General features: G+C 33.4%; 3 protein-coding genes across 4 annotated transcripts; 1 reads left to right on the top strand and 2 right to left on the bottom strand.

Moving 5' to 3' along the window:
• Nucleotides 1–4,425: 4,425 nt before the first annotated feature.
• LOC109001648 (probable cytokinin riboside 5'-monophosphate phosphoribohydrolase LOGL1) lies at nucleotides 4,426–6,966 on the top strand. The gene is made up of 7 exons (XM_018979008.2): nucleotides 4,426–4,525; nucleotides 4,694–4,791; nucleotides 4,980–5,010; nucleotides 5,119–5,218; nucleotides 5,338–5,408; nucleotides 6,290–6,433; nucleotides 6,857–6,966. Exons 1-7 carry the CDS (start codon nucleotides 4,430–4,432, stop codon nucleotides 6,917–6,919), a joined length of 603 nt encoding a protein of 200 aa, XP_018834553.1. The 5' UTR covers nucleotides 4,426–4,429; the 3' UTR covers nucleotides 6,920–6,966.
• Nucleotides 6,967–7,062: 96 nt separating this feature from the next.
• LOC109001647 lies at nucleotides 7,063–10,067 on the bottom strand. The gene is made up of 2 exons (XM_018979007.2): nucleotides 7,797–10,067; nucleotides 7,063–7,270 (listed from the first exon to the last, which is right to left on the bottom strand). Exon 1 carries the CDS (start codon nucleotides 9,475–9,477, stop codon nucleotides 7,801–7,803), a length of 1,677 nt encoding a protein of 558 aa, XP_018834552.1. The 5' UTR covers nucleotides 9,478–10,067; the 3' UTR covers nucleotides 7,063–7,270; nucleotides 7,797–7,800.
• A 3,560-nt stretch (nucleotides 10,068–13,627) lies between these two features.
• Nucleotides 13,628–17,540, bottom strand: LOC109001631 (IQ domain-containing protein IQM2-like). 2 transcript variants are annotated; one of them, XM_018978981.2, is made up of 9 exons: nucleotides 17,418–17,540; nucleotides 16,088–16,600; nucleotides 15,877–15,991; nucleotides 15,729–15,794; nucleotides 15,543–15,631; nucleotides 15,347–15,437; nucleotides 15,010–15,249; nucleotides 14,771–14,872; nucleotides 13,628–14,656 (listed from the first exon to the last, which is right to left on the bottom strand). In XM_018978981.2, the coding sequence occupies exons 2-9, from the start codon at nucleotides 16,558–16,560 to the stop codon at nucleotides 13,826–13,828; spliced, it is 2,007 nt and encodes a 668-aa protein (XP_018834526.1). In that variant the 5' UTR covers nucleotides 16,561–16,600; nucleotides 17,418–17,540; the 3' UTR covers nucleotides 13,628–13,825. The 2 variants fall into 2 exon arrangements, with proteins under 2 accessions (XP_018834526.1, XP_035541343.1); XM_035685450.1 differs by having other exon boundaries at nucleotides 13,816–14,656; nucleotides 15,877–16,600; nucleotides 17,418–17,512.
• Between the last annotated feature and the right edge of the window lie 612 nt (nucleotides 17,541–18,152).

Genomic DNA, 18,152 nt, shown 5'->3' with positions numbered 1-18,152 from the left:
ATTTATCACTATTATATATAAATAAAAAATAAAATCGCTATAATATCTATCACTATTAAATATAAATAAAAAATAAAATCATTATAATATTTATCTCTATTATATATAAATAAAAAATAAAACCATTAAAATATATAAATAAAAAATAAAATCACTATAATATATAAATAAAAAATAAAATCACTATAATATATAAATAAAAAATAAAATCACTATAATATATAAATAAAAAATAAAATCACTATAATATATAAATAAAAAATAAAATCACTATAATATATAAATAAAAAGTAAAATCACTATAATATATAAATAAAAAATAAAATCACTATAATATATAAATAAAAAATAAAATCATTATAATATATAAATAAAAAATAAAATCACTATAATATATAAATAAAAAATAAAATCACTATAATATATAAATAAAAAATATTTATCACTATTATATATAAATAAAAAAAATAAAATTGCTATAATATCTATCACTATTAAATATAAATAAAAAATAAAATCATTATAATATTTATCTCTATTATATATAAATAAAAAATAAAACCATTAAAATATATAAATAAAAAATAAAATCACTATAATATATAAATAAAAAATAAAATCACTATAATATATAAATAAAAAGTAAAATCACTATAATATATAAATAAAAAATAAAATCACTATAATATATAAATAAAAAATAAAATCATTATAATATATAAATAAAAAATAAAATCACTATAATATATAAATAAAAAATATTTACCACTATTATATATAAATAAAAAATTAAATTGCTATAATATATAAATAAAAAATAAAATCACTAAAATATATAAATAAAAAATGAAATACTATATTATATAAATAAAAATAAAATCACGATAATATATAAATAAAAACTAAAATCACTATAATATATAAATAAAAAATAAAATCACTATAATATATAAATAAAAAATATTTATCACTATTATATATAAATAAAAAATAAAATCGCTATAATATTTATCACTGTTAAATATAAATAAAAAATAAAATCATTATAATATTTATCTCTATTATATGTAAATAAAAAATAAAATCATTAAAATATATAAATAAAAAATAAAATCACTATAATATAAAAAATATTTATCACTATTATATATAAATAAAAAATAAAATCACTATAATATTTATCACTATTAAATATAAGTAAAAAATAAAATCACGATAATATATAAATAAAAAATAAAATCACTATAATATTTATCACTATTAAATATAAGTAAAAAATAAAATCAATATAATATATAAATAAAAAATAAAATCACTATAATATATAAATAAAAAATAAAATCACTATAATATATAAATAAAAAAATATTTATCACTATTATATATAAATAAAAAATAAAATCGCTATAATATTTATCACTATTAAATATAAATAAAAAATAAAATCATTATAATATTTATCTCTATAATATATAAATAAAAAATAAAATCACTATAATATTTATCACTATTATATATAAATTAAAAATAAAATCATTATAATATTTATCATTATTATATATAAATAAAAATAAGATCACTACAATATTTATTAATATTGAAAAATCACTATAATAAAATCACTATAATATTTATGGGACCCACACAATTTTCAACTACCTATCCAAAAGTCAATCACTCAACATACTTCACACATCCAAACAACTCAAAATACTCTCAATGGGATCCTCAAACTCATAACTATTCACAAACATTCTCAACACTTCTCAAATATTCTCACTATCCAAACGTACCCTTAAATTCGTCTCAAGCTATATTTACGATGATCACGTACGTACGTCAATACGTGAAGCATGCATGATCAAATCATGAACTCTAATATATATTATATGATCATCATGTGATCATCAGTGTAAGGCCGAGGCCGGATTATTTGTCAAAAATGGTTACCTGCATGCCCTAGCTAGCTAGCTAGCTATCACGATCTGCATTTTCCAATTAATTAACTGATGATCTTTGTATATAATATCTTGTTTGAGTTCCAGCTGATCCTAGGCCAGTATTGAAATATTTTATTGTTTTGCATGATGTACGTACGTACTGCTTGTAGAAGTTGCAAGTAATCTTTCTATACATCAATTTATTTCCGCTAATTTAAACATATATGACATCCACACACACACATATGTACATACATGAATTATTCTATTATCAACATGATAGTGCATGCATAGAGCACATTATCTACATTATTTAAATAATGAGATTTGATTAATAAGATTCAAAATTTTAAATTTATTATTTAAATTAAATTATGTCATATATATATTTTACTATCATGTGTGCCCTACACACCGGTTTGATTATATAAAGAATTCTTCATACATATAACATGATAGTGTATATATATATATATATTTTTATATGTACACGGCCAAAGGATTTTCAAAGCGCTAGTCAGCATGCATGATGACTAGCTATCTCATTTTATTGTTATCAAATGAAAATTAGTATTCCTATAAAATGACATCATCCCTCTAATTTGCTGTTATTAAGTGAAAAATAAATAATATATGCAATTAAGTAACGCATTAGAAGACACATTTAATATTTCTTTAAAAAGTTTAAATATATTTAAAACATTGTAAATTAAAAATATTTTTCAAAATATTTAATTTGTATTACTTTTTCTTATCAAAATATATCTCATCATTATATAGCTAATTTATCATGTAATATTACTGTTCTAGCCGCCTTTGGGCCGAAGTGCCTAGCTAGGGACAATATATATGACTACACTTAAAAAAAAAAAAAAAAAAGTTTCATTACTCATCATTTCCACACACCACACTTTTATTTATTTATTTATTTTTATTATTTATAAATTAATTAAATTTTTCTACTCATCATTCATATACCACACATTTGATAAGAGAAAATAAATAAATAAATAAATAAAATGTGGTATGTGGTGTCAGGGCCAACTTAATAGGCTGTGGGGCCTAAGGCTAAAATTTTGATTAAGGTGTTTTTTAAAAGTAAAATTAAATAGTTTAATTTTAATTTTAATTTTTACATTACATTTTTATTTAAAAATAATTCCTATCTTTTTGCAAAATAAAATTACTGATTAAGATTTTATATTATATTTTTAATTAATAACCGACTTAATCTTTATTAGAAAATTTTTTATTTAGAGAAGATTTTATCAAATCTAGTTTTACAAGACGTGCTTTAGACTCTTGGGGCCCTTGGGGACATAACTATTTTCAGTTATTTTCAGATATTCTTAAATTATACTTTTTCTCTCTCATTTTCAAAATCTAATCAAATATCTTAATTCAAACTATTTTACTATTATTCACAAACTATTTCATTACTATTTACAGATATCTTGATATATTCTTAATATCCAAATAAGTCATAGAAGCAATTATAATCATCATTGTCAATAAAGTTATATAAATAATTTACACATTTGGAAAAAAGTGAGCCCTTGCCTCTACAAACTACAAAGGATTATACAAAAAAATTTTATGAACACTTGAAAATTAGATTTTACTATTTATAATTTTTACATTATATATTAAAATAATAATGACAAAAAAGAAATCTATTCTTAGAAGGAGACTACCTCAAATAATTATTATGTAAGATACTTTCACTAATAATAACATAATATCTATTTGATACTTTTGATATTCTCATTGAGTTAATTAATTTTTTTAATTAGATTTTTTTTTTTTTGTTTAAAAATTCTACTTAATATTTTTTTGTGGGGGCCTTCTTCTACTAGGGGTCTTAGGCAATTGCCTAAGTTGCCGGCCTAATGGAAGAGCCGGCCCTTAGTGGTGTATGTGAGGATGATGATCAATAGAATTTTTTTTAAAAAAAAAAGAAAAAGAAAAAGAAAAAGAAATCCCGGTGGGCGAGAATTAAAGTACTGATCTTAATTTTTTTGATACAAACTAGCCACCAAACACAGAAACGTATAAGCAGGATTGGAATTTCCAAATCCAAGGAGAAGATAAAGCTCGATCCCTAGGCATCACAAGCAGGCAAATATACAGTGTATAACATTAATTATTGGTGCACCCACCAAATTACAATTGATCTGATACAGAAAAACAAAAGCGGAAAGGAAACGTCTGAGAATCCCATTTGACTCAAAAACGTCCTTAATGCATTATTTCATGCACATGGGCCATGATCGATCATGAATCTGATCTCACGCGTCATGCACGCACGTCCTACGCATACAGCACTTGATCATTTACTATTATGGCGCGCGGTGACACAAAATAAAATAATATATGTGTATGTAAGTAGACTTATGAGGGGCAGTTGGTTGTGTGTGTATATATATATATATATATATATATATATAGTGAATTACTACTTAATTTGTAGTTGTTTGGGGTCAGGAGAAATGGGAAAGTTCCAAAGGGTCTGTGTCTTCTGTGGAAGTAATTCGGGGAAAAGAAAAATATTCAGCGATGCAGCTCTTGATCTGGGAAGAGAATTGGTCGGTATTCTCTCTCTCTCTCTCTCTCTCTCTCTCTCATTTATATATACTAGTACAGTACATGACATGACATACACTGAACATCAATATATATATATATATATATATATCTGGGTTTCGATCTTCAAACATTCGCTTTGTGGGAATTAAAATGGTGATAATTTGCAGGTGGAGAGGAAGATGGATTTGGTGTATGGAGGAGGCAGTGTTGGGCTGATGGGGTTGGTTTCTCAGACAACTTTTGATGGTGGATGCCATGTGCTTGGGTAAAACTAGGTCATATCATGCATGGGGTGAAAATAATCATACAACTTGCTTTTTAAGTCTTCTTTCTAGTGCATATATTTCCATATATATTGACCAAAAGAGTCTGGACTAATTGATCATGTTCATGTCATCATATCGTTTTTATTCTGACTTTCTTGTTCCATTCTTTTCTTTTCTTTTTTGTTAGAGTTATCCCAAGTGCACTTATTCCTATTGAGGTATATATATATATATGAACATCTCTCTCTCTCTCTCTCTCTCTCTCTCTCTCTGTGTGTGTGATCTGGTGTCGATTAATTTGATTACTAATTATGACTTGTTCTCAGATATCTGGCCATGCAGTTGGAGAAGTGTTGATTGTCTCAGATATGCACGAAAGGAAGGCTGAAATGGCTCGTCGAGCTGATGCTTTTATTGCTCTTCCGGGTATATACATATACAATATATGCAGATAGATATAATGTTTTAATTGGATATATATATATATATATAGTATGTTATATAATGATTTCCCCTTTCATTTTCTCTCTCATATAAATATGAAGGTGGGTATGGAACCATGGAAGAGTTGCTTGAGATGATAACATGGTCTCAGCTTGGAATCCACGACAAACCAGTAAGCAAAATCTCCTCCTCAATATTTTGATACTTTATTAGTACTGATCTACAAGTAAATAATACTGTTTAATTTCCCAAAACATTATGCTATATATATATATATATATATATATATATATGTATATATAGTGCGATGCACTACCCCAGCTAGCTACATCTATATCTAGGGGATCTTGATGAATGATTATGTTTCTTTAGTTAATTTTAGTGACCTGTGATTAATTTAGCATTAAACTATTTATTTAAACTACATCTTATCCTGAACTTTTGCCCAGCAAAATGCCATGGATTTGATTGGCTCATTAATTAAATGTAAGAGAAAGAAAAGTTGAAGTTGCAAGCCATTAGATTCCAATGCTTCTCCCTAATCCCAAGTACTCATCAAGACAATCTGTTTAATTTCTAATTAATGCTTTAAATTAAGAGAATAGCTGTATGTATGTGGTTTATATGAACTAATTAGACAGATCTGACCCTGGAGCTTGACATCTGTCCAATTGAGACAGGGATGGACCCAGCTTAGGCCCTTAATAAACCTAACCTTTTCTTTAACAAGTAGTTTATAGTGTCTTTATTGTCACAGCAATCACTCTCATGCAATGAATGGATTCCATATTGAAATGGGAAAAAGTTTGCAAGTACAAATCAAAAGGAAGTAGGTGAGATCAAAGCCATTGAGCGTATTGTTTCAACTAAAAAACCAAGGACAGATTTAAGGAACAAGAACAAGGAACCTTGACTTTAGTGGTTACTTGCACTGAGTTTTGACATTAATTTTTTTTGGCCAGTTGTCACATTAAGCTCAAAAGTTTGACAAAATACAAACTTTCTAATGTTAAAGCCGCCATCAAACTCAGCATATTTTGGCTGCAAAAACAGGTGGGTCTCTTAAACATTGATGGATACTACGATTGCTTGCTTGGATTGTTTGACAAAGGTGTGGAAGAAGGATTTATTAAACCGCATGCTAGGAGTATTATCATATCTGCAAGTACTGCTCGAGAGCTGATTCAGAGGATGGAGGTATGATATATTTTCTTTCTACATTAATCACATACAAAATAAAAACAGCTTTTGTACCTTTCTAAAACCGCAGAACCATGTTCAATCATTGAAATAGTTAACCAAAAGAAGAAAATCCGACTGAAGTGCTTTCTCCTATGAGAATAAGTCCCTAGGTGTCCCGACCAACAGATCGTGGCAGAAACCTTGGTCAGCTTCAATGTTTGAGGGGCGTCAAAGTTCCAAGAACATTGTTTTGACAAGATGACAGGGCAATCGTCAGAATGTTTTACTTTGAGTTGAGTATTTACATGTTCCAACATCAAACAAAGGTGTTAAGTAGGCAAAGAAATTTGATGAGAACATGAATAAACTATGCCAGGAACATCTTATCTTAGAGTCATTTCTCTAATTTAACCTGAAATCGCTCGTGTGTTTCTGCAGGAATATATACCTATGCATGATCAAGTAGCACCAACACAAAGTTGGTGCATAGAAGAAAACTAAAATGCAAATTCTTAGTCGTTCCCTTCTTCTTTGCCCTCAAAGAGGAGAAGGGGAAGGGCTTATTGTAATGACATCCTTCAAAAAGGCGCTCATGGCTGGTTCCGTGCAAGCAGATAGAATAATAAAAGAAAAGTGATATTCCAAAAGATCAAGGGTGCTCATTGTTGCAGAAACCCATTGGGATTTGGGCTAGATAGATTGACAGCACAAACTGAACTTATTTTTACTCGAAATGGAATAAAAAGATAGTATGCATTCAGCATGGCTTGAAGGCTGTGATGTACTTTATATTGCAGGGTTCAATGTTAATTCGTAGATTCCCATGTTTCTAACTAACAACGTATCCAGTTCCTGTCACAAAAAAGATGAACAAAAAGAAGGAAGGATCAACCAAAACTGACTTCATTGTTCAAAACTCAATAGACACCAAATAAATAGATATAAGGAATCTCAAGTTCAGGAATTGCAACTACAAGCCAAAAGGGCAAAGGACCCTGCTTCTCGTTACATAGCATAAGAGAAAAAGCACTGGTGTCTTCCAATATCATCCCGTGTGAAAGGTAAATTCCATGTGCACGCTACACGGAACAAAAAGCTTTCATTGCCTGGCAGAAAAATCATTTGCACAGCTTTCTTCCCCTACCTTATAGTAAACTTAGTTCTCATTCTAATTTAGTCTTTCACGAAGCTTCTGGGTTCAGGCTCATCATAAAACATTACAGACAGGAGCTAGCTAGTCATAAAGAAAGATCATCAATGTAATAAAAGAAAATTCAAATACAAAAGAAGAACCTAAATTGACACAAAGTATCATTCCGGAACGAAAAAAGTAAAGACATTCAAATTCAAGTAAAAAGCATTATAGGATAACAAAAACCTCTTCAGCACGTATTGATTCCATCCTTGCAATCTGTGGTCAAATTATAGAATGTTTCCACACGTGTCTTTCCCCTATAAAGAACCTCAGTATCCACAGCAACTCTCATGTAACCATCAAACTCAACTGGTCGTCCATTATTTAGAAGCATTGTCTCATTGTACCACTCACTTGTATTTCCCCACAATTCATTAAAATCATCAAGCAAATGCACCTTGTACTGAGATCTCAGTTTGTCGAAGTAATTGTAAAAGGGTTCATTGGTGGCTATATACAGATTCCTCCATGGCTGAACCAAACCTTTAAGCTTTGCAAGGAGCCTGTCAGGGGATGTATCAGAGTCCAGATGAGGCCATAGCTCTTTATTCTGTGCCTTCTCCCCTCGAACCACGTGTACCGCATCAAAATCCCAGTCCATTCGCCCACTGATCTCTGAAACAATATTCATCAATCTCTTTGATTTCCAAAGAGCATGCCATGGCCTCTGAATGTACTTGGCAGCTTGCCCTTCACATACCCTATACCAATAATTCTCCGGCTCTGGTGCATCGAACTGCCTCAATACAATTGTGCTCTTATCTTTCTTAAGTTGCATTGGCGTCACCTTGTAGCTCACAACCTTCCTAGTAGGAACTTTCCTTTTATGGCTTCGATCCCATTTCTTCCAGCCTCCCAAAAACTCACCCTCCTCCACAATCGATGCAACCTCCTTAAGATGCTCAAAATCAAAATAATACCGGAAATCCTTTCCCTCCTCATCTTTATTACTCGGATTATAAGTTGCCGCCAGGCATATACTCAAATCCATCACAAATGTTCTATTCAAGTACATAGCCTCCCCTAAACCACACAAGAAACTCCAAAGGTGGTGATTCATTCCCTTACAATAATCCCCTCCACGTGAATAGTACAAGTACCTCCCCTTGTTGAAATTCATCAACCCTAAACTTGGGATTGTGTCATTGATCTCCTCATCCCGCACTGGTGGGGGTACAATCTTAGCATTATTCCCACCACCCCTCCTCGTGCCATTACTGATTCTACTCCTAGGCCGCCGGGCATTGACACCGGAATGCCATGCACCCGCCTGCACCACTTTATACGTACAATTCTCTCCGATTCCAAATTTGAACCTCCTAAAATCCCTATACTTCCTCCAAGACTTCTCTTTCTTATTTCTAAACCTCCACGCCACGTCGCACTCATCCGGTTTCGACCCATTAACCGTTGTTTGATACTCCAAAAACACAATGGACTTAAAAACCCTCAGATTGAACTTCTCAACTGCAATCAGAACTCTTGGGTCTGAACAATTCACAACCTCCCGTAATTCGTCACAACCGGATCGTGATTCAGGGGTCGTTGTGGCGATCTTCTCTTCAGTTTCCTTAATCACCGCCTCAGTAATCGGCATGCCTTCAGGCGCCAGGGCACGCACCAAGGGAAAATCTTCCCCAGTTTTGAGGATAGAATTGTCATTTTGGAAGGTGGCGTTTTCAGATTGGGTGAATAGCTTGGTCAGGGCAGGAGCTGACTCAAGCCATGGGTCTGGAGGTTGGTAGGTGATGGCAATTACTGTAAATATGAGCACTGAGAATACAAACACTGAGAAACACACATTGCCTATCAATTTTATTAGGTTCTGCCCTATGGGCTCAGTGGTTGGATTCGACTCTTTCATGGGTTAGTCCTGAAAGCTGTGATCTTTTTAACAAAACCCACACACTCAAGTACCAGAACCCTTAGTTTTCGTTTCAGCTGCCAATCAGATCCGACCCTTTCATGGGTTAGTCCTGAAAGCTGTGATCTTTTTAACAAAACCCACACACTCAAATACCCGAATCCTTAGTTTTCGTTTCAGCTACCAATCAGATCTCGAAATCAGTGCACAAAACTGGGTCTGTGAGGGAATTAAGATTCAAGAAAAACCCAGATATTCAAACCTTCAGTTTTCCCGTTTGAGTGACCAATCAGATCTTGAAATTAGAGCAAGAAAACCAAGTGTGAATGTGGAAGAGACCAAGAAAGTGAGGGAATTAAAGTGGAAAGACAAGAGGGGCCAAGAGTTTACTTACAATTGAAAATGGGAGATCCCAGATGGGTCTTGACAAAGATGAGATTTGATTTAAGGGGTATTTGTTCCTCGTAGATGTTAATGTAATTCGTATAATATCGAGTGCAGTGTTTCAGAGCATGTTTCGAGCTCTTGAATCCTTGATGCAAGGCACCCGTGGGGGAGGGGTGTTGGATTGTCTACATCAAGCGAGTTTGCTTGTCCTCTTTTACTCTGGTGGATTAGCATCAGCCGTCGCCATGTCAGCAAAATAATTGTTCATTCTTGTTTTTTACACAAATCATCTAGACAACTTCATTGATGGTAAGGTACAAGATCGGCACTCGGCACTTCTACAATAACAAATTGAAAAATGCTGGTTTGCATTTTATTTTTTTAAAATGTTTAAAAAATTATTATTAATGAATTTGTATATATATATTTTAAATATTTAAAACTATTTAAACTAATCACGATAAAAACTGGACGCCCTTACAAATTTTTAAATAAGGAATGAAAGTTCTCAAACTATGGCCACAGAAAGAAAATTACCTGTGTTTTACATATGTGTTAAGCATCCTTTAAAAATTATTAATATAATGACATTATAATTTCTAACTTAAATTTTAATAATAATAATAGTGATTTTAATAAGAACCTTTTAATGCATACGATGCATATATATATATTGTATTGATTATATAAGATAAAATAGTTTAAGTTTGTGGAATCAAACTAGCCGTATTTACATCATCCTTTGTGTTTCTCAAAGTGGGGACCTCATGCACTGTACTGCCTTTAGCTCACGTAGCCTCCCTACACTGTCGGCTTTCACTGTTAAATTCGCAATTTGATTGTCCTTCTCGTCAAGATATCGACATTAACGTGGGAATGGAGATCAACAACCTTCATCTTGGTCTGAATTATTGCAGGGTGCCCCTCGCAACAGTCCACTTATGTTTCGACTCCAAAATAATCCTTGCAGTGATCATTTCTTATCATCAAATTTGAAATTTTGTTGGATACCCAACCCGAGTATTGATTTCCCTTTCTTTCTAGATTCTTATGATTAATGAATATCATGTGCAAAAAAGATGCCACCGAGATTGACAACTCTGTGTGATGATCTTAATACGGTTTCAAAACCTCAAGCAGAGCGTTCCATTCACACCCGTTGACATGTATTTACCTAACTGGAGAACAACTAACATACCATCTCTAGCTTGAGCAGTGAAAGAACCAGCCATGGAATCTACAAAAGCTTCTTAATTAGTTCCTTCACTTTAAATTAGAAGTACTGCGGCTAAAGAACTCAATTCAGAGATCCCATGCATGTTTCTTGATATCCCATTTCGATGCAATTATTTGTTCATCTTTCTCATTAGCTGACAAAAGCCAACCAAATATTTCGAGAGTTTTTATGCGTCTACCAAGGTTGGTGTTTTGATGGTTCTGGTGATCATAGCCCTCTGGTAATAACTCTTTTGAGTGTTGGGAACTTGGGATCTACTTTGAGAAAATCTTGCATGCTTTCTGCTTCTTTTGAGTATATTTGTATATGATGCTTTTAACATGGGTGGAAAACTTGTCATGAATTATAGTTTTTTTTTTAATATTAGGCTGTGACAAGAATCCAACTTTGGATACTCTGCGCATGCTTTCTCATGAACTACACAGCACAATCAGCTGCAGTGTAATACAGGTACGCCCATTCAAGAAAGCATGTGCAGTTGGTTATCCAAGTACAGTGCAGAACGACATTGTCTTCTTTTGGCCGAACACCGATCCTCAATACAAGGATATATATTCTTATGGACAGAAAAAACTTCTACCTCTCAGAACTATATCATTTCATATACTAAATTTAAGTGGCGAATTGAGATATTCCTTATGGGTTTGGTCTGCCACTATCTTCTGAGAATCTGAGTTGAACCTTTTTTCTACTATAAAACAGAGGAACCGTAGTTTCTATTTATGTAACTATAAACAATATCTGGCCCATTTTTCGGTTATACTTAGGCACACGAAACGTTGAGATATTCGGTATTAGTACTTTCCTTTATGGCTTTGGCTAATATCGAGAGAAATTATGGCTTCTTGCCTTATCTAGGAAGTCGCTTCTTCCTTCCCATTTGGCATAAATATTGTGGAGAACAAAATATAAAATATACAGCCCATGGCTAAAATCCAGCCCACCATGCCAAGCTAGAAGACAAGGTAGCTAGAAGACAAGGTAGAGGAGACAAGGGAGAGGGTGTAAGGAGTAAGGGAGTGGTGTCGGGAGAATAAGGGAGGGTGTCAAAGAAAAGTGGGAAAAGAATGGATGCTCAGACACGCAAAGGGCAGGCTTCAACTCCGCTAACAGACACATAAAGGGACCGGTCACATCATGGCAGGCAGGCACGCACAATGAGGAGTGAGACAAAAGCAAGGGACCAGACGACAAAATCCCATGGACATAAACCTAGTGTCGAACCACGTAAATCCTATTGTCCATCTCTCTTTACTTCTTGTTTTCCATTCACCGCCATGGACGTACGCATCGCCACCATATAGCCATACCGGAACACTGTCAGGTGCTCCAAACAACACTAATCAAGGTCCAGTCGACTCAATGGGCGGGAAATGACTCTTTCTCTCCCTCCGGCCCGTTGTGCGATTTTTACAGCATCAACAAATATTATCAGGAAATTCTTCAAATGAATCTATATCTAAAATTGGGCATGTCTCATTTGGGTTTTTTTTTTTTATTATTATTCTTTTACCTATTTTATCTTTTGCAGACATTATAGGGTACATTGATTTTGCATTCTCAGTTGAGGTATTGATTGAGAATCTTATGGAGCCTGCTCATGTTCCATATGCACGGTATGGAATAATCTAACTCAACATAACCCAAAAACAGATAAAGTACTTTCGGATAATCCTTATCCCAGTCAATTTGCTCTGTTCTTTTTAATTTATCAAGAGCATTAGCTGCAGATCGGGATGTGAATTTTGTTCCCCCGAGCTAGAACCAAAAGGGTATAAATTAGATTGATCAAATTTTCACCTTATATTGTTGATGAAGGAAAGTTGGCAACCATTTTGGTTAATCCTTGTTCAATATTTTATTTGCCTTGCGTGGTCTTACTCCTTGGTACTTCTTTTTATTATGCAAGTTTTGGTTAATGCAGAAAACGTCAATGCAGCGGTCAGTATTAATTTGTGTTCCAGTTAGTCCAGGTAGTAGCAGAATGATATGGACCTTTTTTCTATGATGGACAAAACCTGAATCTAGATTTAGATTTATCTCTTATTCATGTTGAGATGACTCCCATCTCATATCACAAAGCTTTTTTCTATCTAGATAATGGGTCATCTCGTTATGCATGACTGTTGCTTTTTATGAGTTAACATCGAAGCCACTGGTAAGATCACCAGATCAACCATGTTGTCAAGCTAATAGAAAAGATAACATGTATAATATTACTTTCAATGTTGTATAATTTCATCTTGCATTACATAGATAATTTCAGAGTGAAAATGAAACTGTAGATGGCTGGGAAAAATATTTTTTCTTCTTTTCTATTTTATTGACAAGGTGTGAACATAAGACTTAACCCACCCCTACACCTTTCAACTTGAGCTGAAGCCAACGGGCTGGGTAAAGATAGTCGCCTATATCTCCTACGAAAATAACATCCAGGCCTTTTCCCACAAAAAGTAATCATCTGTATTATGCCTGAGAATGTTCAATTACACCATTGTATTTGTAGAGTTTAGTAGTAAACACTGCTAGAGAAAATTTAATACCTTCTTTTGTATTAAAAGGGCATGGAGCCCACAAAATTGTACAATTATCCTCTTCTATTGTACAAGATGAAAAACAAAAAAATGTATAAGTGGTTTTGAATGAAAAGAATGAGAAAGAATTCCTATGTCATCTTTTCTATTCACATAAAAAGAATACATCAATCAGGAAATCTTTTCTTACTCATTGGGCGTTACCAATTGAAGTTATTGATGTTCCTCTCATCAATGGGGAGGACTGTGTTCTTGAATGGTGATTGATTCTTTGTGAGAAATTTCCTTCCTCAGGTGTAGGTGATGTTATGGTTAGTGCCATTTCCTCACCATAACTTCTTTGTGTCATTAGTCTTGAGCTCAGCCCTCTGACGAGCTGAGGAGAGAAGTATGATCTAGAACGGGCAGCACTTCTTGGAGACAAGTTCACTTGCTCCAAAGCTTGGAACTGGAGCTTTGAGGGATAGTCCCTTACACAACCAATGCGGGGTCCAGCTCCTGTTGTCCATTTGCAAGATAATTGCTTCCCTAATTGATATGACTTCATTTCTTTATGCGAATTAATCCTTTCCAGTATTGATTCTTCGGGAATGATTTCCACTTCAATCTCTTCATGTTGTTCATTAAACCTGTTCTGCTTTGGAACCATGTAATCCTGTTCAGAAGGAAAGGTTTCTTCTGCCGTTTCATATCCATCCACTGGAGATTCTGCTGGCAAACTGTTACAACTTGGTCCCAAATTTTGATTTTCTCTGTCTAACCTCTGAGACAGTTCATTCCTTCTTGGTATTTCAAGGTTAGCCAATTTTCTACCGAGACTATGTAACCGGCTTGTTATGGGCAGTTCCAATGCAGCAGTAGTCTCATCTTCTATAAAATCAATTCTCTCTTGATTCAAGTCTTCAACATTGGTCTCTTCGCTACCCAACTTTTGAGTCAAGTCCTCGTCAGATGAACTTCTAAGATGAATACTGCTTCTTTGCTTGCTAAACAAATCATCCTCCTCATCAACTGAACTCATCTGAATATAACAGAAAAACCATTCTCAGCATATTTGCTAGCTTCTATTGATTCTCTATAAGAGAGAAAAAGACACAATATCATTTCAAAGATTATTAAGCCCCTTTGTTTTTACCTTTACATCTGTGAGATTCACGTTGTTCTCTTTGAGGAAGGAGACGAAGTCCTTAAAATTTTCTTCTGTAGGTCGATAATGACCACTGTGAGGCCAAACAGCCTGATCAAAAGTAGCAGAAATCATTATTAAGAAACTGTGGTGAAAATGGAACTATGGTTAAACAAAATAAAAATCTGTAGGCTTCTTCCATTATTTTTACCATAAGAATTCCATGAGATATGAGCCAACAGGTATACCTTTAGGATGCCATCCTCAATAACCAATCTCCCAGCAGCAGACGTAGCTCCTCCGGCCAAGAAGCTAGAATGCTGGAAAGTACCTTTCTTCTTCTTGCCAACATACAAGGTCATAGATGTGCTTAGGACAAAAATCCACTTGGCATCCTTGGCTTCTTCAGTGGTGTCAAGGAGCTTCCCTGATTGCTTGTAGAAGAACTTTCTATCCTCCACAACAACTTCATAGGCCAACCTTTCCATCTGGTGAAAACAATAAAGAAGCAACTATCAGTAAATAACATTAAAAAAAAAAAAAATTTGGAATATAGGATGATAAAGTAAAGAAATAAAGGCTTACCGGACCCAAATATTTGATACACTGCTGTTGAAGTTTTGATCGAGGGCATCTTTCAACAAGATTTACTTCCTTCCCTTCTCCTATATCCAGCCTGCATTTCCAAAACCAGAATAATTATATTCAAATCCAAATTCTTGACATCTGGAATCAGAATTCTCTGTAGTGAAGCAAAAACATTTTGAGTGAAGAATATTACCAGTAGAAGTAAGGTTCTTTGCTCTGACAATGAAGCCATTTGTCATAGTAATAGTGTAAATTATGTCCATATCGATGCCGTGGGTCAATCTGTTTTAGAAAAATAAAAATAAAAATCAGTAAAGACTGATGAAGAAAAAGGAAAAAAAGTTCTAAAGCTAATTTGTTTCTAGCGCAATTGACTTACAGCCTCAAGCCAGTGTTGTAAAGCAAGTTTCTGAGCTCTATCATTCTTTGATAAACCTTTTCCGACCTGCAATAACAAAGAGATGCTTAAACTCCGAAATAAATCACAAAGCTTAAAAGCAAAGCATATGCCAATGTCTAAAACTTACCTTGGCTGCTCTGGTTCTTGCTCTTGACCATCGCGAAAGGGCAGTTTCATGCTTCTCTATATCAAAGAATGATATAGAACTTCTTTTGAGTTCAGCAAAATCTAAAAGCTTCCACCTATAACCAAGACATATAAACGCATTAGCACACGAGAGAAAGACATCAGAATTTGTATAAAAGGATAGTGTCGGTGCATGTAAATAGGATGCATACCAGCTCTGCTCAACTAGAACTGCACAATCTGCTAGCTTCCTTCTGGTTCGGAAGCTTTTGTACACTTTCTGCAACTTTAGTGCAGCCACATGCTTGGGATTGGTGGGATCCAAAATTGGCAATGATTGGATCATCGCCGCATGACTGTCTGATCTCGGGGATTGATTGCACACCACATTGTTTTCTTGTATTTTTGATTCAGTGTGCATATTATTTTCTAATGGATGAGCCTTGACTGAGAGCATTTTTTCCAATTCTCCAGTCTTAAAGCTAACAGATGCTTCTATTTTCATCTTCCCAAAACTTAAGGATTTGAGTATCTTGGGTTCAGAATCTTCACTGTTGAAACTGACAGATCGCACTGGAGTTTTGACTTCATCCTCCCCAAAACTGATGGACTTGAAGATGATAGATTCTAAGCCATTTTCCACATCACTGTATTTGGCAAATGGGCAGGAAAAAGATATCCCCATTTAACAAGGAAAGGTGTCTTGGCAAAAATAAACCAAATTCCTGTCAAAACAAAACGAATACATAGATGTCAAGGAAGTAACATAATTTATAATGCCTCATAAATAGCAAACATATCGAAGAAAGGACTAGAGCAAGCTGCTGTCAATATGAACTCTAAAATCTTTCAAATTTGACAAAGCAGAGAAAACTTCAAATTTCAAAACAGACAATCAACATATGAGCTTCGATCTACCAAACCTATGGGCTTAAAAGTAATTGACTGAAACGGAAAAAAGTTAAGAAAAATCACTCTCTTAATAGCGTTGTCTTCAAGGTAGAACTATCAATGTTTCATATAACTAGGCAAGACTAAGCATGTCATTCACTCATCAACCCAGCACTAAGTTGCTGGTAAACCCATTAGAAAGAACCACGGATCTGGAAAACCAATGATCCTAAAAATAATTTTCAAACCGAGAGAAAAAAAAAAAAAAAAAAGACGCTTTTCTTTGAAACACAAAACCAACTACAGAAAACACTAACAACCCTTTTTCATTCAAAGAGGAGATTAATCTTCATGAGCGGAAGAATCTTCGCAAACCCATCAGCTGAAAAACCATTTCTCAAGCGAATAATATAAGAAATCAGAAACATATACCATGTTATCACAACCCGATTCAAAGCACCCAGAGCACGCATTTGATATGAATATGATAAAATAAAATAAAGGCTAATGCAGATATATGAATGCATATACCATTCTGTGGCTGCCTCTCTAGCTATGAACTAGAAAACAGATTAGCAACAAGAAAACCAAACAAGACAGAACAATATAAAAGAAAAGAACTTCAAAACCAAAAGATATTGAGTGATGTACCTCAAATTGAGGATTATTGAGAGGGTTGGCTTTCAAATGATATTGCAGAGACAGAGAGAGTAAATGCTTTTCTTTTTCTCTCTTTCTATACAGAGCTTGCACTTTCAAAGCTGAAACTTGAACGTTGATAACCTCGGTCGCTGATTCTATTATATAGTGTAGAGAAGAGAGAGAGAGAGAGAGAGGTTTCCAACCACGTGGGGGAGGACTAGTTGGAAGGAAGTTGTTTGGAAGCCCACGACCATATTTCCCTTTCTCTCCGACATTTTTTTTTTTTTTAATCTCTTTTGCCATCTTTTTTTTGTTATACTACACAATGAAATGTTATTTATCATTCTCTATATTAAACATTAATATGTCATTTGTCATTTTTTTATTTTTTTTTATTTAAATACACATATTAAAAAAAAAAAAAATCTCGAGGGATTGACAATATTTTACCCAAGATCATCGACCCCATTAATATTTAATTTTCCTTTTTCATTATATTATATTGTTATTAATGGTAGAGGGAGGAAAACACTCGGCATGTACACTGATGTGAAATGGACATTAATATTTAATAGAGTGACAAATTTCTTGAGCTTTTAATTAGTCGTGATCTTATGTATAGAGTTTTAGTACGTAAAGTGGAGGAAGATCATACATATATGGATGCATGATTTTCTCGGAAATTGTCATTAATAATTATTTATTAAAGGTCAATTTCACAACAAGACATATATAGTTACCTGA

This window comes from Juglans regia, chromosome 14, assembly GCF_001411555.2.
Source record: "Juglans regia cultivar Chandler chromosome 14, Walnut 2.0, whole genome shotgun sequence".
NCBI lineage: Eukaryota > Viridiplantae > Streptophyta > Magnoliopsida > Fagales > Juglandaceae > Juglans > Juglans regia.
This window is presented reverse-complemented; position numbering and strand designations above follow the sequence as displayed.